This window comes from Netta rufina (assembly GCF_964035555.1).
Source record: "Netta rufina genome assembly, chromosome: 10".
Taxonomy (NCBI): Eukaryota; Metazoa; Chordata; class Aves; order Anseriformes; family Anatidae; genus Netta; species Netta rufina.
Genome location: NC_140133.1, coordinates 19669546 through 19691937, shown reverse-complemented (window position 1 = coordinate 19691937; position 22392 = coordinate 19669546). Strand labels below are relative to the sequence as shown.

The window sequence follows — 22392 nt, the reverse complement described above, 5'->3', positions numbered from 1 at the left end:
TGAAACTAAGGCGTTTTGTAGCATAATTCAGTGATGCTGATATAATTAAAACATTGCCGTCTCGAGGGGAAGAGAAAGCCAGTTATATGGATTCTTTGGGAACCAGAAGTTGCAAGGACGTTTTATCATTTATCTGTCTTCATTTTTCAACTAATTATTATTGAGCCTCCTGTAATATTTGGAAATAACTATTCTTGTTTGTTTTTTGTTGCTGTTTGGTTTGGTTTTTATTGATAAAGAGTCTCATTATTGAAGTTCTGTAACATTAAACATTAGACTTGATTGCAAAGACCTGGTAATATAAGCTAAACACTGTGAATACAATAATACAGGTATTGTGGCCTCTTAAATTTGGCAGAGCAGACACAGCCATAAAGTGGCAATTTTACAACTGTCTGAGCTTGCAGAATTTTTCTCTTTCCAAACCGATATGTACTCTTAAATCATCTTTATAGCGTTACAACAGCTTTGTCTTTTAGCTGCTGAGAAAATGGGTCATTCTCCTCTCTATCTGTAAGAATTAGAATGATTAAATTTTGCTTCTATGTGCAGTCCAGAGCCTGAATCACCCCAACCATTCCCACACTCGCGTGCCATGCATTTGTGCACAGAGGTGGCCGCATAACTAACTACAGCTCTGCACTATGAACATTTGAGGTGTTAAAGAGGAGGCAATGTAAAACATGCTCACGTTGCTCAGAGCTGAGGTTTAAATCAACAGGTGGGAGAGGTGAGGATTCCCTTCACAGTCAGCAGATGGGATTTGATTGACACCCCCACACTAATGGTGTTATTCATGTGCAAAAAAGAGCTCTGTGAATTATCAAGTAGAATTGAGAATCCTCAGATTTGTGTGTGAATTGGAGCATTAACCAGTGAAGTTTTTCATTTTTAAGAATGAGTTTGTTATTTTTAAGAATGAGTTAATAATCTGTCTGGGATAGTTTAGAGTTGACCTGAGCTATTTGGGGTTCTGATGGTTGTTCAGCCCTTTCCACATCTGTAGGCCGATCATTGCTATTATTATTTGATTCTGTATTTGTTGGACTGAGCTATCAAGTAAGTGTACAAATTCTATGCAATACTAATTCTGAAAACCTTCTCAAATACCTGGTTTTCTCTCTCCCTTTAGCCTCCAAAATATTGTTCTTGTATATTTTGCTGCTTTGCACAATTTCTAAGCTCTTGTTAGCTTGTTGGGGATTTGCACTTAGGTTTAAGAAGCTTTTGAGAAGAGATTTGATTAAATTATGATTATTCCTCTATATACAATATTCCAGTTAAAAATATAAACCAATGTTCATCACAGAAGAAATAGCAGTTTGCAGTATGGAAAAATGAAATTGTTTCCCTTCTGCAGTTTGGCATATTTTTTGGCTTATCTTAGCTACAAATACTGATGTAAGTAATAAGAATATCCATTTCAATGGGGAGCAAATTACTCATGCAATTGGCAATACTTTTGTCCATGAGGGTATGGACATCTACCATTTCAACCAACAGTGAAATTCCATTTAACTTGCTGTTAGTGAAAAGGGTGTTCGATGCTTCCAGCTGAGTGCACCAATCCATTTTTTCGTTCTGTGCTTAAATGTAAGCTGCATTACAAACCAATCCAATATTTTCTTAAGAGTTAATGCATTTTCCCTTTTTATCATTCCTTGTTTTAGCAGTCTTGTTTGAGATTTACTGAATGGGAGATGGAATGAATGACTGACTTTGTGAAGATGTTCCCTATCTTTATGGTGTTTTTTTGTTTTTGTGTTATAGCTCTAACTGAATGGAGATGTCTGTGTGACTCAATGATTGCTATTGGTTTGGGATTTTTAAGTAAAACTGAAGTAAAAAGTTTTAATAATTTAAGTGCATTTTTTTCTTATCTTTGTGTTAAGTTGTATTCTAATTGAACAGCGATTTTTGGGTAATTAAGGCGCTCATTGGTCATTGTTCTGCAGATACATGACAATATTTCTGTATATAATTTTAATTCTGTCAGAGGTAACCTGTTAAAAGACTTTTTTTTTCACAAGTTATGACCCACACATATTTGAAAGGTAATATGACATCTAAAATTGATTTATGTAGGTCTATTGCTGTCTTTTTCAATTGTTATAATCATTAAACTGTATACAGCTGTTTTGACTTTCTAACGTGCAACTGGTATGGCTTTGATGGTTTTCAAGGAGTGCTGATGTAGCAAACATCTCAACATATCTAATATTAAATTTTGTATAATAACGTGCAGCAGGTTTAAAAAAAAATCATGAAATGCTGATTTTTTCCATTCTGCCAAGAACTGAAAAGGCTAGACATATGGAGATCTAAAAATGATTTTTCTCTACTATTGATTTTGTTCCAAAATCAGTATCTAAGGACTGACAAAGCCCCGAGTAAAGGAAATCTGGAAGTTCCTTTAGGGTATTACCTACTAATGCTACTCTGTGTGTGTCTTGATTATCATGTAGTTTTCTCTTCAGGCATTATGATTTCTATTATCTTAATATTATGTTTTCTATTAGTTTAATACAGTCCATTTTACTAATTTAACAGTGAATTTGGATTTCAGAAGATGTTATTAATTTGAGGTTTTCTATATTATTTGGAGAAAGCAGTGTTGCATAGTGTTCTTAATGTTGTCTGGGTTGATTTCAGAACTGCTTTATACACAGAGAAAATTATGATAAAGGTAGAGGTAAAGATTTTTCTGGTGGTTATTCACACTTTTCAAGGCATTCAGACTTGCCCGAAGAGCGAGGAGTAAGTTCTGTGTTGGTGGATACAATATGAGATGTGAACATAACCCACAAGAACTTAAGTAAATGGCAAGAATGTTGTGGAGCCAACAAGCTGTTGCCTACAGCTCTGGGAGGAAATTCCACTTGCTTTGTATTCATGATTAGCTGTGTGTGACGTGTATTCCTATTTCCTCCGATATGGCAAATATATTTCTACATAAATACAGAAGAAAAAATGTTCTCCATCTTAATATCATGCTCCGACAAATGAAGACTTAATTGATAAATGAGGCCATATTTGAATGATAGTGATCAATCTAGCTCACAGCTTATTATTTTAAAGCTGTGACATGCTGGTTTGAAACAATATTAGATTACTGAAAAATAGATCCCAATTTATTGCTCACTGCTTGGTATGACAAATCATTCAGTGAATAATGTCATGTCTGTTGCAAATTAGTATTTAGACTTGTAAATTTTTTGCTCATGTCTCTGTACTGCCATTTGGAGACCTGCAAGTTCCAGCAAGACCATGCTTCATGAATAACATAGCATGGAAAGTATCTCAAACGCCAGAAATATTTTGAGGCTTTGGCTATTTATTTGTTTTCCACAACTCTTGAATCACAATGTGTGATTTTTTCAAGGAGCTGTGTATTGAATTAATTTTGCAGGCTTTGTAAACATTTCATACCTTTAAAACAAAGCAACACCAAGCTGAGAGAACTCCAGAATAGTTTTTCTCCTGCCCATCTGTGTGTTTTCAGTAGGTGCAAAGCAGCCTGTCTTTGCACATCTACTTTTGCTTTTGTTGCAGATTGTGGATGACACTCATCTGGGCATGAACAATAAATCATCCTTGCAGTAGGCACATTATGAGGTTTTTGCTCAAAAATGCATTCTAAGGAGAATAGCAAGTTGAATATTGTAAAAGCAGTGGCCTTAAAAATTGTTCCACAGCGTTCTCAAGCCGTTCTCAGTCTGCCAAGGAGATATGGTGTTTTTATTAAAAATATATGTTTTGCAATAGCCCTTCTGGTGTCGTCATCAGCAGCAGCACAAATTCCAGCTGACAGTTTGAAATCAAATGATACCTGAGAGACACTTATATTTGTCCATACGAGAGACAATAATACATGTTCACAGCTGGAGTTTACAATGATTTCTCTCTGTCAAAGCCTTATTCTCATCACCAGTAACAAACCAATGCTACAGAGAGATGCTTTCTCTGTGTTCTGCACTTTATCTAATCCAGTCTTCCTAATGCACCTTTTCTGTTGATATGCCTGTGTTCCAGGCTGAAGTAAAATTGACTGAAATTAGTATATCCTTATTTATGTATTTGTGCAACATGTGCAGCTACTATATGCTATGTGCTTTTAAGCTAGTGTGAAAGTCTATAACCAGTCTAAGAAACCTGTAGCAGCAGATGCATGTTTCCAGTTTGGGAAAGGGCAAACTAGACAAGCCAAGTACCACTCCAGATTCTTTACAGAACTCTTTATTAACTCCATGTTAAAATGCATATGCACAAATGGGTTTGTGCCTCTTCTCTTCCAAAATTGTTTTTATCCCTAGGTTGTTTCTTTGGATTTTTCTATCACTTTTATCTTCTCTACTAAAATATTTTAATTTTTCCTTTAGAAATAGGATAATTGATTAGAATGTGGCAGGAGGGAGAGGCTGCAATCCCAGCACACACTCAGAGCTGATCACGGCATTGTTAACAAGAGTACAGAAAGTAATTGTTTTTCACAAGGGTTTCCCAAGTAACTTCTCCTAAATGAGTTTTTCCAAAGAAATTTGAACTCATACATGTAGAAGTTTGCCACTAATTACTACTACCACTATAAGCATTAGAATATTTCTTTGAAAATTTACACTTGTGTATTTTCCTTAGTTTATGTCACTAGTATTTAACATTCAGAATAAATCAGATGTGTTATATTTGAACAACAAGCTAAACTGTCATCTTTTTATCCTCAATTATTATACGCAAGAAGCAATTTAAAATACTTTCAACTGTTGAGAAGGCACAACAGAGCTGTTAGAAAATGCTCTGAGCGATTGCATATAAAGTTCTAGGGATGTGATTAAAAGAATAATTTGTCATTTGAAATGGATATGGCTAATGGGTATATGCTTAAATATTGCTTCCTAATGCAGTTTCCTACTTTTGTGCATACGTCCGGAGTATGAACAATTTGATCAGAGCCAGTACATTTTGAATGACATTGCTAGTCTGAAACAATTAGTTTAGAAATGTGATAAAGAGAAACTAATCCATCATCCCTCACAGCTACAGGGCAAAAGAAATTGGGATTTTATTCAGCACTGGAACCCAAATGCAGAAAAGCACTTTGTTAGACTTTTCCATTAGTGTCTGGATTTCCTTCAGAGCACCAAGCAACATTTAACCTGCCAGTTAAGGAGCATTTCTGTATTACAAGGTCACGTTCGGTTTGAAACTTAGCACTAGCTAATGGTCAAATCACACGTGTGACAGGAGAGGGCAAGGACGAGGGCACAAAAAAGGCAGTAGGCAAGGCCATATTGCTGAGCTGCTTTTCCAGTGGTTACACTGTTTGGAACTGTACTTAACGTGAGTTTTTCTTTTGTATTAATAAGGAAAGAATGCTGCCAGTCTTGAATATCTGTGTTTCCCAAGGATGAGCTTAGAAATGTCTACATTTCAGTTACAGTTGTGTGCTTTGCATTTGGTGTTGCTTTGAAAGTCTTTAGGAAAAATGTTGAGTACAGAGAAGGACAGACCTTTCTTTATGGACTGTTTTACGGTGCTGCAGCTTAGTCACTGGTGGCAGCCATGCTGAGGTAACCACCTGGATTGTCTGATCACCACTACATCAGCCTATAGCTGTGGCATAGTAGATACAGTTCCCAGTGTAACTACATTCAGGGAACTACATTTTTTTTTCCTCTTTTTTTTTTTTTTGTTTTTGTTTTTGTTTTAACATCATGCTAGCTCATTTCAGAATCAAAAAAGCAGACTGTTACCATATTCCATTTAAAAATGAAAATTAGGTGCTAGCTGAAATTGCAAGGATCCCACTTCAAGCTGAAACATTTCAATATTCTTATTAAATGTGTAGATTGAAATTGCAAGACATTACATAGGTCTCTGGCACTGCTCTCATTGTTGTGGGTTATTCCATACACAGAAGTTGCATGCCTAATTACCTGCACAGCATGCTGAAAATTGATCTTTTATATTTTATCTACAAAATAATTCACCTTTTATGCCAGAAAGATTAATGGTATACATTAGTTTCAAATCAGAGTATTTCCCATTATACTCTGGAATAAAATGAGTTTCTGAGGATACGTTCTTCACTTTTGTAGTTGGACTCAGATTCCCATCATACAATTTACATTTTATATAAACAAAAAATACCTTTAAGCAAAAGAAGAAAGTTATTCTAAAAGTTTTTGGGGTAATTTCAGCAGCTCTTGTACTCCCAACTTTTTTCATCTAGTATGGTGACAGAACTCTTTTAACCAGATACTCATTGACTCAGGCAATGCCAGAGGTAGTCTCTATGTGTTGGATGTATTGCAGAAATACAGTTTTCTTCATTCTAGTGAGCAAAATACTTAGGCAAATTATATCTACTTTAAGAAATGAGAGGTAGTTATGAGAAGTTTGAAGCTAGCATATACAAGACAAAGCGCATGATGGCGCCGGGGCCTCCAGAAGTACAGCGGCCTAACCTCGCAGTAGTGCAGTCCTCTCAGGATTAAGCTGCAGCAAGGTGGTTTTCTTCAAGAAAAAGAGCATCTTTAGGGGATTCAGTGCATGTTTACCTCATGCAGATTTAACTCCCTACCTTTAATTAATTAATGTCCCATTGGCAGGGTGTTCCCCGCACAGGGCCATGCTGGCAGATGGACACTGCGGCCTATAGCCGCGAGGTGCCGCATTGTTCACGCTTTCAGCTGAGGCTGGGCCAAATGACAAACTAATTGGTTTTGTTCATAATTACGTAATCTGTCATTATCCTCTCAAAATCAGAGTTGCTTTCCCATTACTTTTAATTTTAACTCTGAGGTAGATAATTTCAAAATACTTGGGTTTTCTTCCAGATTTCCATGTCTTTAATTGCAGTTGGTATCATTACTAAATTTTCTCTGATTACTCCCTTACAAACAGTTTTTTGAAGGCATATGCAATCCTGTGGTTTAGGCAGAATTGTAATTGAAGAGAAAATAGCAAGATACTTCAGCTTCCTATTATGTCTCTAGTACAGAATATTTTAAAATCTAAATTGTAGGACTTCATGAAATAATACGGATTTCAGGCTTAATGAGGGCCATGAAACTTCTTTTGTTAAAAATGAAAACAACCAAAAAAAAAAAACCAACAGCAACAAAAAAACAGAACCCCTAAATGTTGTTGAGTCAGCTCAGTGCACTCCAAAATCGAATACATCCATTTCTTTTCAGGATTACTTATGGATACATCAGCTTCTGTAACCAAAATGTAATCAATTTTGAAAATAAGAACTTTCAATCAGTTTCAGAACAATATTATTCACATCATTTACTTCTGGCTGTCTTAGAAATCTCATTTAAGGTGTGAATTAGGGAACTAGCTGATGCGTATTAAATAGGTGTAAAGGAGTGGCGGTCCAGAAGAAAAGGATTAAGAGACGGTGGGGGAATGATAAGTAGAGAAGACCTTCAGACCTTAGGCTTTAGTGTATCAAACCAGCTTTATGAATGATCCTGCTCCTTTGTTGCAGGCCTATCTCCACTGCTGTTTTCTAGCTTTTGCTGTGCTGACTTTCTGAATTCATTTATAAATTCCCCAAACCTGTATTGACTCTAACATTCTGTTCATTAAAAATAAAGTAATTCCAGCTCCATTCAGTGGTTCCCCACTGATATGAAGGTCTGTCTTAAAAAGGAAATGTGCAATATAATTAAAAGTAATTTTTCTTCAAAAGCATTTAGATGTACTTAAGACCTAGTTTTGAACCCAGTTAAAAGCTACTAAATGTGTGGGGCTTTCCTCCCCTCTATGTCCCTTTAGCAACATTACATTTTTCTTACATAGGAAGTTTTCTCAAAGCTCGCAGATGGCAGGAAATGGCCATGGCAGACCACAACAGTTGTGGTGATTTAATTGTAGAATCTTATAAAATTTCAGTTTAAAAATGACAGGCAATTTTATGAGTTTTTTTTAATTGAACATTTAAGTGCACAAAGGGCCTAGAACAGTATGAGCATGTTGTGGCTGGTAAACTGCACAGTAAATAATAATCAAATAATACTAAGTAAAGAGTAGAAGCCAACCATGATGTAGTAAACAAATAAAAATTGAGTAATAACTGTAATTTCCAATACCTTATCCATGTATGGTCTCCAAATAAGGAAAAAATGTGTTGGAAAGCAAAGGCTTAGATCTCTGAGGAAGCCCAGGAGAGACGTATTATTTTCATTTATAACAGAAAATCAACTGAAAATTTGTAATTGACAGAAAGGGAGTGAATTTATATCCCTTGAGGTGCTGTAAGATCAGCAACAAGCAAGGGGTGTAAACATAATAAATCACAGAACAAGTTGTTTAATATGAATTTTGGGGGGAAAATCAGAATACAATCTTGTAAAGTACAGCAAATATAGAATGAGATAGTGGCTGTGGGGCACTGGTAACGAAATGCTCTGTGTTTAAGAGAGTCAATGAAAATGTATGCTGAATGGGAAATTAGTTTTCCAGGAGTGTTTATTCATAGGCTGTCGAAGGATCTGATTAAACTGAAATACACTTTGCGTGGTTTTCATAATCATAATGACTGATTTCAGTGAATTTACTATTAGCCCAGTATAAAGATAATTAAATCAAGCTGCTTTTTGTCCTGCTTGGTGTACAGACATGTCCATCCCCGTTGAATGTTAAGAATAATGTCTTGTTTGGTTTTGTTTGTTTTGTTTTGTTTTAGAATGAAATAAGATATTGAGTTGAAGGAAAACAAGTAGCTCAATAAATACCAGAACTAATACTGCGACTTCCCAAACTTTAGAGTGTGTTATAAAGCTGAAAATGTAGATCTTTCATTTTTTTCCTACTGTTCCTGAATTGATACCTACTTTATGCTTTCCCCCGTTCTTATGATTGCTCTCAGCCCTGTACAGATCTCATAAAATGTAGTAATTTTCCAGTCTTTAGCAAGACCATACACATGTTGTGGTCCCGTTCAAACTCTGTAGGTGTCCTCTCTGTCATCTTTTTTATTTATGCATTTATTTATTCACTATTCGTAGTGGTTGTGATAGAGTATTGAACCTAAGCCAGAGCCTTGCACCACCAATGGCCCTCCCATCACTACTTACTCAAGCCCTCTCTGTTCAACATCAAAACATTGACGCCTTGTTGTAAGATGGGAGAACAGTTATGTAGGGTATTTTTTTTTTGTTGGCTGTGTCTTCCTTATGAGACTGTTGTGGCATAGCTCAGAAGTCTTACTGAAGTCAAGCTCTGTCGCAAGGTTTTGCTTCCTACTGCACTAACTACTCTGTCTTTTTGTAACAAATCCATGTTGACTTCCTTGTGATAAATTAATTCAACTTCTCCTGTTACCTAGGAATAAACTTTTTGGCTCTGTTTCATTGGAGGAGACATGCTGCACAACTAGGATAGTTGACTGTTTCCAACAGTAAAAATTTCCCAGTATAACAAAAGTTCAACTCTTGAGAATATTCCTGAGAATGTTAATTGTTCACACACACGTTGTTCCTGCAAAATTATGGTAATGGAAAGAGTTTAAATATTGATTGAAGAAAATTAAATGCAATTATGATAAGCCATTTCATTTGATGCCCTTTTTGCATTAACCAGTCCATAAATATTTTAATAATTTAATTTGTTGAGTGTTTTTTATCTGCACTATCTTACCTTTTGTTAAATTATTCTGTTGGCTTAGTGCTTTCCTGGCTGCATGTTCATACTCGGCTGTGGGGGTTATGAAAATGCCAACCCTTCCTTTGGTGACTGCATCCAAATGTATGCACTTTCAAATTAAACCTGTGCAAAAAAAAAGAATGATCTCCATTTTGTAGGGGCAGTGCAAATGCTACAAGATATTTTAGCACCAAGGCAGGTCAATCAAACTATAATCGTTTCTAATTAGCACTTGCAGAAGCTCTAATCTTTTTATAAACTTTCAGCTGAGTGGCACTTGGGTGAAAAATTATTTCTTGCCTGGAAAACCATTAAAAATTAATTTCCTTTCATTCTGTAGGATATGAATGAAAGAGGCACATGGCTTCTCACATGCCAATTAGAATTGGATACACAGCTCAGAGTGCTGTTCAGAGGGAAAAAAAATTAAATGTAGTTTTTGCCAAATCTTGTGATTTGTCTTTTGAAGTTTAGTTTTCCTTTAAAATGCCTGTAAAGTACTCCAGTGAGGGCCAGTTTGCCATTTCATGCAAAGATCTAATTTTTGTGTGAAAAACACAGTTTTGCTGTGTGCTGAGCTCCTCTAGGTGTTTTTACTTCTTTTGACATTCCTTTCAGCTGCATATACTCCTGTGCCATTTCTGTTAAGTATCTAGCTGGGCTGCTAAGTAGATACTGAATGATATTTCCATTTTAACAAAGTCTGGTCTCATTTTTTGCTGTCTACTCCTCTTCCCGTCATATTAAGTCTTAAGAGAGTAGATCAAAAAATATTATTTTGTAAAAGATTTTGAATTCCTTTCACATTTTTCTTCTACTGGAAGAGGTATGGTTTCATTGAAAAAGTGGTTTGTTTTAACTTCTTGGGGTTTCACTTGTTTCTGATATGTTTTTAGTTGTTTTTTTTTTTTATCACTGGTTCTCTGGTCTTGTTTAATACATAATGCAATATTTCTATGATAATTGTATAAGATACAATAAATAAAAAAAGCTCTCTGAAGAATAAAAAAAAATGTGGAAAACCCTACCAAACATCGTTACCATCTTTACTTATTTTTTATAACCAATTAGAATTGTCATTTGCTTGGATCTTCAATGAGTATCCATCATTTGTACAAGAGGACAGTCGGCGATTTGTGTCTCAGGAGACCGGTCACCTCTACATAGCCAAAGTGGAGCCGTCAGACGTGGGAAATTACACCTGTGTCGTAACCAGCACGGTGACAAACAGCCACGTTCTTGGGTCACCTACTCCTCTAGTGCTGCGCACCGATGGTATGACTTCCCTTTTACCTGCGGCTAAACACCCCTTCTTTCATTATGTTCCATACAGCTAGTTGCCAGTGATTTATTTTTTTTATCTTCTGGTGTAATTTTTCATGCATTCTCAGAATATTGGTTGCTTATAAGAAGATAAACTATATTTGCTGTGTTTTCCTCTTCCTCTCCTACCTCTGACTGATTTCATTGGAAGGTCCCTGAGCTCGAATTTCTAAATGGAGTGTGGTAGGAATAAACTGAATTTTGAATGTAATGTTATGCAGCACTAAAGAGAGAAAGGTAGCTTCAGAAATGAAATATGACCTTTTCCAATTGTCTTGTATAGGTGTAATGGGAGAATATGAACCCAAAATAGAAGTTCAGTTTCCTGAGACACTTCCTGCAGCTAAAGGCTCGACTGTGAAGCTAGAATGCTTTGCACTAGGAAAGTAAGTTCTCATCTTCACCTATACTGCAAAGCTGAAGCATGTTAGCGTTCATTGGCGCTACACCTGTGGACATCCGGCAGTCTGTCGATAGTTTTTTCTAAAGATCTTGCTTTGACCATCACAGTTACTGCCTTGGAATAAGAGGGGAAAGAGCTTTGGAGTCATTCTAGTTGTTTAGAATTAAAATGTGCATGTTGGCAACACAGGAATTTACATTTCATTTCAAATTCTCTTGAATGAGATCAATGCAGTTTTGCAGATGTCCTTTGACGTAGCTCCACTTTCTCAGGGTAAAGGAATTGTTGTTGAAGTCAGTGAGAATTTTCACTGAATTTTACTGTTAAATATACTTGATGCTTTCATAATATTGTTCTCCCTTTATAGCTGAAATAAAGATTAAAATACATTCCTCTTCTCAATGACATTTCACACACAATTGATATCTTTTTTGTTTCATAAATGATCTGAGAATGCATTTATGTTTCTGTAAATGTATTTACTAACCACTCTGCAGTTTATTTGTAGACAGTTTGTCAAGCACTCATAATTTTAAACTCCAGAACGGTAACTTAATCGTATGCTTTTGCTTCTGTTCCCCAGCTACATGAGGGAAAGTTTTGAAATCAGAAAATGAAAGGGTCTTCTAGGATGGGAATTGCAGAAGACTTGCTTTGATTCCCCTTCCATGGAGGGCACTGGTGTAAATCTCTCCTGTCTTCAGGGGAGGCCAGTGCTGATTTAAAGGAAATTTTAGTTGCTTTTAGACAGTAAAGCAGATATTCGTGAAAAATGTGATGCTACAAATAATAGGATAAGGAACAGAACAGCATATGCAAATCAGTTACCATGCTGTCTGACCATCTGTCATGTACAGTATTAATACTACTTTTAACACAAGCTTTTGTCACTTCTGGGGTGTATTACATATTAGTTTAAGTGCCTAATTTTGACAGTCAAGTATGTGAAGCAAAGTTGTTTACTTAAGTCCCATTATCTTGTATTTAGCCCTGTGCCTCAGATTAACTGGAGAAGAACTGATGGTCTGCCGTTTCCGAGTAAAATAAAGCTAAGGAAATCCAATGGCATGATTGAAATACCTAATTTCCAGCAGGAGGATGCAGGGTTGTATGAATGTATTACTGAGAACTCAAGAGGAAAAAACATTGCAAGAGGACGTCTCACTTACTATGGTAGGAAATCTTCTTTCTCCCCTCTCTCCCACCCTTCTTTGCACATGAAATGCAAACCACTCTCAAGTACTTCTGCGTTTACAAACCGTCAAAAATCTGTTCTTAAAAATTGCAGGCATCTTAACAGCTTGTAGAGAAAGAAGATAAATTTTCCACCAGGTTTTTGCATAACTTTTCTGATAAACATCCACGTTCAAAAGAATAGCTAAGAGTAGTATAGAAAGAGCTTGTATTTATTTAGAAAAATGCTGGAAAGATAATATATGTATATATATAGAAACACCTTAGATTGGTCGTGGGTGAAACCTTAAATTTCCAGTCATATTTATTTAAGGTATTTATATAGTCCTCACATTTGCAGAAAATATAAATTTTATATTGCTTTAGGAAAAGTTGATTGATGGATGTTGTCAATTCTTTGCTTTCCAAAAAGACGATTTTACTTTCTTAAAAAAATAAATAGGACAATATAATTCAGTATAGGAGATGAAATAATAGGAAAGAGCTGGGAAACTGACAGAATCTCTTGTGCATTTATAGAGTGAAATGAATATTAGCAAAGCACATTGGTAGTGGTTTAAAGAAAGAGTGATTTCCATAAAAGTGGTAACTGACAATTTTTGTGAAAGCCAGATATTAGCAAATTTTGTTTGCTTTTGGTAAATGCCAATTTAAAGGTTTCAGTCTTTGTTTTCAAATATTTTCCTCATCTAGGAGTATTTGAGATTTTTTCTTAGAAAAAAAAAAAAAAAGTTGTGTAAAAATGCACATAAAATACCTACTGTGCAACTTTGTACAAATGTTCTGTCTGTTTACTTAGTCTGCATGGGAAGCTACTTTTTACTAGAACACAGTGTTGCAATGTAGATTTCAATCAATGAAGATTTTAATTTAGGGAACAAGATTTGATAAAGGAAAAAAGGTGTTCCCAATCCAGCTTCCAAATAAATAGCTGTATTAAATTTTCCATATAGTGGTACTAGTTAAGACTTTTTTTAATAGTACTTGTGGATAACAGGGCAAAAGAGCTAGATGTTTTATCTGCCAGTGTCATCTATAATTCTAAACTTGGTACTTTGTATTTGATTCTATAAAGTGGCTTTTTGAGCAACCTCGTTTAGTAGAAAGCATCTCTGCTTATGGCAGGAGGGCTGGAACTGGATGATTTTTAAGGTCCCTTCCAACCCAAACCATTCTAGGATTTTATTAGCTTCTTGAAAAGTTTCAAATAAATTGCAGTTTGTCATCAGTTTGATTCAGTACTCCTATGCCAGTTTGAAATCAGAGCAGTTTTAAGATACATGGATGTAAACTACATGCCAGATAGAATTTCATTTGTTCATGAGTTATTATATATAAATAAATTGTATTATATAGTTATTAGTTATATTGTTATAAGATAATTTTATGATGGTGAGTAATTTTGAATGTGACATGCTTCCCAACTTCCATTCTCGTCAATCAAGGGCACAGAGCTCAAATAAAGAAAGTTGCTAATAAATAAAAATAAGCAAGTTGCAGTTTTGTAACAAGGAAATTGTGATTTGCAAGTGCTCAGTGTGAATATTTTCATTCCAAATCCAGAAAGGGATCTGAACTCTCAAATGCAGTTAATATTCCAGTATAAATATCTGTCTGCATTAGATTTCTCCCTAATATGGGTGTTTAGACTGAAGAGAATAATGAGACTTGTAATGGCATTAATGGTACTCCAACTGTTTTATTTCATTTGTTTTGCTTAATGAAACCCATTCTGCAGAATTAAGTAGATTTGAGGGTTTTTTTTTCTTATTTTATTACTTGCTTTCATTTTTACAAACAGAATACCAACAAGTCTGTTGTCAGGATAGGGTAATTTTAAACCTTTCTGATAATTAGGGTTTTTGTTCCGTGTGAAAACGAATAGTGTTCTATAACTGAAGATTATACTTTCTGATGGTTTGCCGTTATGTCTGATATCGGAGCTCAGAAATCTGTCTGGTAAAGAAACATAATCGTATGCCAGTTAGTCTTCCAATAGAAGATCAATATTTATGCACTTTTAAGGAACTTGTTCTGAAAGCAGATGAGGATTTGGGGGAAAATTAATGCAGTATACTGAAGACTTAGAATAAAAATCATCCATCTGCCATAAAGCACCAGCTCTGGCAAAGATGCCTCAAATCCATGTGGCAATGTTAGTGGATACTGGTTGCTGTCTAGAAGTTATTTTGGTGGAAGTCTAGGATGGATCTGATAATTATATATAGAAAAATATAAGCATTAGAAATGCCTTTTTATTTCAGCAGTGGCAACATTTATTTTTCTATCCTTGGCAAAACAAAAAGAGGTTTCTGTCCTATCCAAAAATGTTTAAGCAGAGCTGGGGTTATTCTCCATGTTGTCTTAGTGAAACAATGTGTAAAATACATCTCTTAAGGGAAAAAAAATGGGCAAAAATGCGTCATTCAACTGAAAATAGGCAATTTTCCTTTCTTTGCAGGTTTTTAAAATTGTAAGTGAAACATAAACCTAATACTAAGAAAAAGCTTTAAATATTTTGTTTCTTTGCTAGGAAACATCTGAAACTGTAAATCTTGAATTGTGAAACTTGGGGTTTTAATGCATAAATTGTTTGATTAAAAAAAAATAATAATTCAATTGTTTACTCTTCTTCCAGTAATGAATCATGGTATTGAAATCATAAAGCACTTTAATATGGGCTCAACTTCAGTCATGCCTCTTGTCATTATGTCAAGAAGGATTATAAATATGTTTGGGTTTAGAAATCCTGTGGACCTCTATAACTCTCTTTATAAAAAATGAAATGGGTCCATTTTTTCGAATTTCATTTTAAATATACCTCTGAAGACATAGTTGAAATTGATAATTAACATAGATATTCCAAAACAGATACTATGGGTTCTTTCATAACATTACTAACAGACTATTAATCTTCCTTTTTCCTTGTGAAGGATTATATCAAGAAAAGCCCAACATCAAATGTTTGGTTCATTGTGCTCTGTACAGTTCCAACTTGTGTTTAATGATATTTTTCTCCCCAGTGAAGTTCAACATGTGCTAAATATAGGATGAGATTATCTAACTTTGATTTAATATAAAACCTGAATATATAAATAATTTGCTTTCACTTTAGTAGTATATTCACTTATCTTTGCTATTACCCCTTTCCAGAAAGAGATAATGGAAGAGAGAATCTGTGACTTTTCATAGCATGGAAAAATAGGAAGAAATTCATTACATTTTTAAGGTGCAGTTAAACAACACGCAACATGGTAGAGTTATGTACAGCTGTTAATTTTAAGTATAATTGAAGAAAATACTCTCTAAATTAGCACAGGGTGATTCAACAGAACTCATGCTTGACAGTACTAACATAAAATGTTTTATAGGGAGAAAAAGTATCTGCTGTTTTGCTTTTGCTCTGCATTAGTGTTTTTTAATAGCAAAGGTGAGTTGTTGTGCTCACCAGGATGCCAATGGTCAAAGTCAGGCAGCAAGGTCGCTTCCACTTGCTTGTAACAGCTGCCATTTCTGTGTGCTTAGTTAAGGCATGAAGGGATGTCAGGGGGCAGAATTTCCATTTTGTAAACATACAGACCCTCAGTAAGAAATAGACTCTGTATAAAATACATTATAGATGTACCATTTGGTAATAATGTACCACTAAAATTATACTGAAACACATTACTCCTGAATGTGGAAGAGCCTCACTGTTCAAAGCTTTTGTCTGATAGCCTGACCCCATCTTGTTCATGGAAAGGTCTTCAAAACATTAGCTACAAAACTGTAAAGAGCTAAATACTGTCAAGAAGTTGCTGACATTTTTGACAAGTAAACTTCAGGTTGATCACTGTCCAATTTAATTGCCCATATTTTTTATATACTAAGACTTTTCCCAGTGATGTAGCAATTGCTTGTTGCTTCAGAGCATTTTTATTTTGGAATGGAAGTGGAAAAAAATGACATTTTCGGGGACCTTTGGATTGAAGTTATTACATGCTTCTTTAGGCCCCATTGTTTTATCAGAAAGAGCTATCTGTGCTTAAAGTCACTTGAATTTTTTAGATAAAAGTAGGCTCATCACTGCTGTAGGCATCAGTATGAGTGTTGTAGTCTGACTTTCAGAGAGATATTACCTTGGAAAATGAAGGTTACATTTTCTGTTTTTACAAAACTTTGTGAATTCCCAGTATGCTTCATAGCCGCTTTCTCTTGAACTATGGAAAGTGCCTTTTGACTCTGATTTATTGCCTGACTGCTGAGCTATACAAAGGTATTTTCAAAAGAGATTTCCAGCCCAGTTTTCAGACTGTAAATTTCAAAGTAAGGATGTGTGTATAAGCAGGCTGCATCTTATGTGTGAGCTCCAATTAGGGACTGTTCTGGAAGGGCTTCCCGTGGTCTTCTGCCTCTGAGCAGAGGTAAGGCAGACCTCAGTGCTCTCTGAGAGAGCACGGTGTGTCTGAACAGAAGTCATGGTCCTGAAGCTCTGCCTTTCCTGCATATTTTTCCTATGGTTTACAGAATTTAAAAAGATATTTTTATTGGAGCCTCTGACTCGGAAGGCAATCAGATGTAAAGTTTCCTGTTAACATGCATCATTGCTGTTGAGGAGGCTGAAAGGTATCCCACAAATTATTTATAAATTAGGTCTCAACACAGCGTCTGGAAAATGTCAGATTCTTCAGCCACTGCTTCCAGGAGCCTCGGCACAGTCACTCATTGCAGTTGGTCTTCGCTCTCACCAAACCCCAGAACAGTCATTGCAAAGAGGTTTCTTAAAAAGCTAACATGGTGGATCTTTCTCCCCTTATGGCCAACAGGGATTCCCCTGGGTGTAGTGAAGTCACAGTTGTTCTCTTCAGGATGACCAGCCTGGCCTGTTAGCTGGAAGCAAAAGGTGGTCATAGTCAATAAGAAAAAGATAACTGAGTCTTCTCACCAGGCTAAATGTTATTTTTACACACTTGTGTCATTTTTGCCTATGCGACTATGAGTATTACAAGGAATATATAAGGCAATAACAAATGAAGTAAAATGTAGGCTGATGCTTTTACAGTAACTAACTGTGAGGCTGATGGCTATGTGTTTTAGAAAATCAGTTACCTACAAGTATTTTGTCCTAAGGGGAACCTCTTATGAATGTCTTGTGAAGATTGTACTGCAAGTTCCTGAGGATTGCAAGTATTATCACACAATTACAGATTCCTATCATGGTCACAAACCCTGTGCTACAAACTCCATTAAAATTCACTTCCAACTTCACAACTTACAGGGCATTGTATTTTTTTTCATCTCAGTGGAAATGTGTTGTCTGTTTGCCTGTTCCCTGCTGAAGGAGGAAGGAGTGGTGTCTCCAGAAAGAGTTTTTGTTTCTTTTTACCAAGTCATTACAGACTTCATTCAGGAGCACAGATACAGTGGTTTTGTCTCCAGACTGAAAGCAGACATTCTAAGCAGGTAACATTTGCCTACCAGTGAGTAGACTTCAAGAGGAATACGGTTGTTTCTTCAGAATCATTAAGGTACAGTTGGGCAGAGCTCAATAAAAAGGGTAGTGCTGGGCTTGGAAAGTGATGTTTATCTTTTGAGGGGATACATAGATCTACCAATACGTGACCTCCTGTCTGCACTTTTCTCAGTTGCTGCAATATGGACATCCTTACTTTTGCCAAGATTCAGAGTATTTCGTGGAATAGTCTCATCTGTGATTGCCCTGCTTAAGCCGTTTATTTAATTTTGAACTGTTTAGTTGAATGATTTTTTTGTCTAAGAATTTCCAATATTTTCTACACTCATCGTTAGAGACTTTTTAGATGTGGAAGATTGAAAAGGGTATTTTTCTTTCTGCTGGATTCCTTGGCCAGTAATTGGAAGAGACAAAGAGCATCCGTCAAGAAAATCACTGAAGTCTACATCAACACTCTCTTGCAAATGCTCAAGCACCATGAATTTCACACACTGTGAAAAGCCACACACTGGGGCTTTGGAAGCTCTGTTCTGTTTGTTTCTCTTCTGAGTGGTGGTCTTCCACACTTTCAGGTAAGTTTGTCATATATGCCCTGGAGACTTGGGAAAAGCCTTCTATGGAGACTGGCTGACATCAAGAGTCCTAAAATGCAGATTTACAGTGAAGTTGGTGTTTTTCTCTGTAATGAAATTGAATCCAAGATCTTGAACTTGAAAATAGACCACAGTTAACCTACTTTCAAGTGAAGATATGCAGCAGATGTGAAATATTGCACATGTATGGATCCATCAATAATTCACGGACTGTTGCTTGTTGCATAAATATTTAGGTATGCAAAGTGCAGGAAGCGTGGTGACATGGAGGACTGAGCTTTCAGCCCCTTGACATATGTGGGACAAATACTCCAAATGACAACATGAGACAAAGCAATGGCTCTTTCTTGAACTCCAGTGTAGGAACGTTAGCTTTGAGTATTTAACCAACATTAATATCAGTAAGATAATACATCTGTTTGACGCAAAGATTAGGTAGGTTATCCTGTCTTTCAGAGCTAACCTTGATAAAGAGAGTGTAAAAAAATATATGATCCCCAAACTGGTAAAAGGTATTAATCCTCATGTGGTATAAGAGACATACAAAACAAAAGAAATAACAGCAGGTTCCACTGTCAGCAAATGCTGGTTGAATTCCAAGCTCTCCTAAGTTAATATCTAAATGAATACGTTCTAGTAAATTCTTCCTATGAGAAGTTAATCCTGAATATTTACACATAAATCATAAACAGAATTAATCCTTGTTATCCTAAAAGTATGGTGCAGTATGTGATCATGGTGAGATCTTATTGCTGCATTTCAGAAAATAAGATGGAGAGAGAATTTATGTGCTAGAAAGGAATGAATCTTTTTAACAAAACGAATACTAGCCCTCATCCAAATGTTGGTCTGCTGGTCTCGTGCCTTTGGCAATGGAATAGGTTCAGCTCCCAGCTGTGCTGCAGACTTCCCTTCTGACCATAGGCAAGTCATTAATTTTCCTGGTCTGAATTAATTGCTGGTATAATGCTATTGTAGTGAGAAGTTCAGCAGGAATTAATCTGACCTTATGTGCTTCCAAAAGTCATCTATAAAATAATGCTATTTTCCTTTTTTCTTTTTTTTTTTTTTTTCTATTTGTTTTGGTATGAGAGTGATAGGAGCCTGTATTTAAGGAAATAAAGGATTAAATTTCAAATGTCCTTTGTGTTTTAGAAGCTGATGCTATTTAGTAGCCAAAGTCTTGCTAAAAGAAAATCTTCTAAGCATTTATCTACATGGCTCTCTCATGTACTATATAGCTTTTCTCTCATGTATTATATAGCTTTTGGTTTTTATATGGGAAAAAAAAGTATATGTAATGTGTCCAGATTATCCAGAAACTAAAGTATATAGTTGTCAATGTACAGCACTGTCCTGCTAGATCATCAATGTCAACGTTATTCGTGAGGTATCAAGTACTCTGAGATGTTTAAAGATATATCCTCATTCAGTGCAGATTTTTAGTAGAGCAAAGAACTCTAAAACTTAACTTTTTGGTAATAGATCAACTAGAAGCTTTCAAAAATTTGCCTTTTGATTTGTAAATATTACTGTTATATAAATATATAGTATATGTTACTTCCTTAAATGTCTTATATCATCTTTCTTTGGTTTTAGATATCAAAAAAAGTGCTTCTGATTCATATCCTAGTGGTAAATTGCTTTTCATCAGTCATCTTAAGTTTAATCAGACAAACATATAGTACAAATACAAATGATACTAGTTTAGAAAGTTTAGCTTCAGTATTTATTTATTTTTATATGAAAAAGGATCATTTTAGGAAAATCTTTAAGGTAGTCAAATTGGGTCTAGAAAATTCCATTGCCTGTAATTATATTTTTGCAACCCAAGTTTCATTCTATTTTTAGTCTTTCTTTTATGCCATGTTCAAAATTTATCTTATCTAGGAGACATAGCTTATATATTGACATCATAAACTTTCTATCAATTTGAATACATTCAAAGAAAATTCACACCAGTTAGCTATAAGACAATTATGTGCTATTCTGTGAAATAGCACCAAAGGAATAAACTACTGTTGCCTTTTATGAATGAGTGTTGTTTTTTTTTCCAAGTGAGCTTTTTGGTTTTTTTTTTTATCCCCATGAAAGCTGTAGTGTTTTAAACTATACTTTTACGCTTTTGATTGTGTTTTAGTTAATTTTGAAGGATGTATAGTTTTAATAAATCAAAATGTTCAAAAATTAGCTATTTTTGTAGACTTTGCTGAGGAGTTTTTCTGGCTTTCATCACCCAAAGGCTGTGTTATGTCTACTGCTATCAAAACCAGTCTTGTATCTTTGTTTTCACCCATAGAGATGGATGTTAGTACTGAAAACAATTCAAATGGTATTTGAAATTAAGACTGACACGATTATGTTTTTTAGGATTTAACAGATTCTTTTCAATATTAATTTGATGATATGGCTACATCAATTATTTAATTCCAATATTGCTGCTAATTTCTTTTTCTTACATTTACCTCAATTTTAAAGTTGTGTTATTTAATCATTAGTGATTTTAATATCAGTTTGACTGATTCAGCTTTAGTGATCTATAATCTCAATTTTCTTTTGTTTTACTACTCGCAGTAAAGATGTTTAGAAGGAACAGTGAGTAATTTCTTTCATTAGGTGACTTGAAGCAGAACCAGTGAGAATCTCTGGTGGTACAGTAACTAGTTAGGGTTGTTGATATGTATTTCATCTGCAGCAAAACCTCACTGGATCCAGACAATAAAAGATACCGAAGTTGCTGTAGAGGACACGTTATACTGGGATTGCAGAGCCAGTGGGAAGCCCAAACCATCGTATAGGTGGCTGAAGAATGGAGAACAGCTGTCAATAGAGGTAACATTCACTTCTGAAAAACGCCATGATATGCAAAAGTAGCAGTACCTCATATAACAATGAGAATTCACAAAAGTCTGTGTATTTACGTCCAGAGAAATATTTTTATATAATTTTCATGTTTGTTTGTCAAGAGCATCCAGTTGGAAACTTCAAAAGCTGATATGTCAGAAACACAAAGACAAATTATATTATACAAAAATATCCTGAAAGAGGTTTAAAAACAATGGTAGAACCAGAGAAATAATTACATAAAGAAGGACTGGAGAAAAGTTAATTAAAGTTATACATTAACAATCATAAATAAGGGATGGAGAACTTAAACTATTTTGTTATACTTGCCGTTGTAATTTCATTAAAGGTAATAAGAAAAGATTTCCAAACTTCTTGAGGAAGACAAAAAATTGAGAAGACAAAAATTGTAAAAAGCCACAGGTCACCAGTGTTAGGTGCAAAGTTTGAAATGTAAATAGCAATGTAACATAATTCTTTGCTGTAATACGGTTGTTAACCTAGTGGAAAGTAATCCTTTTGGTGACAAGGAAAAAATGTTGTACTGAGGATGTGTGCCAGATCAGGAGTGCAAAAAAGCATCTGATACCCCTATTGATTTTAGTTCTCACTGCTGCATTGAAAAAACCGCAGAATTCAGCTTATCAGGAATATAAACCAGGGGCAGTAGGCCATCATAGGAAGGCATTTTGCCCTTAGCCAGTGCTGTCAAGAGTACTTGAATGTTGTGCTCAATGTTGGCACCCACAGTTGAAGAAGGACTGCTCAAGTGAATTTAGTGGATGGCTATGAAAAATGATCTAAGCACTGAAAAACAATTCTTACCATTCAGACTGTTATAGTTATATGCTCACTAAAAGGATTGGTAGTGTTTCATGGACAGGTTCAGTGAGGGAGTACAAAATATCTCAGTGATTTAAGAGCGCTGT

The 22392-nt window shown here is 35.3% G+C and overlaps 1 protein-coding gene across 1 annotated transcript in view; it reads left to right on the top strand.

Annotated features, from left to right (window-relative positions):
* Positions 1–22392, top strand: part of LOC311212845 (contactin-3-like) — a gene marked incomplete at both ends in the record, with an annotated part of 72301 nt that overhangs the window by 25459 nt on the left and 24450 nt on the right. The window contains 4 exons of the mRNA XM_084292500.1: positions 10726–10929; positions 11261–11363; positions 12369–12553; positions 21315–21451. Of these exons, the coding sequence (XP_084148626.1) occupies positions 10726–10929; positions 11261–11363; positions 12369–12553; positions 21315–21451 (629 nt within the window). The remainder of the gene's footprint in view (positions 1–10725; positions 10930–11260; positions 11364–12368; positions 12554–21314; positions 21452–22392) is intronic.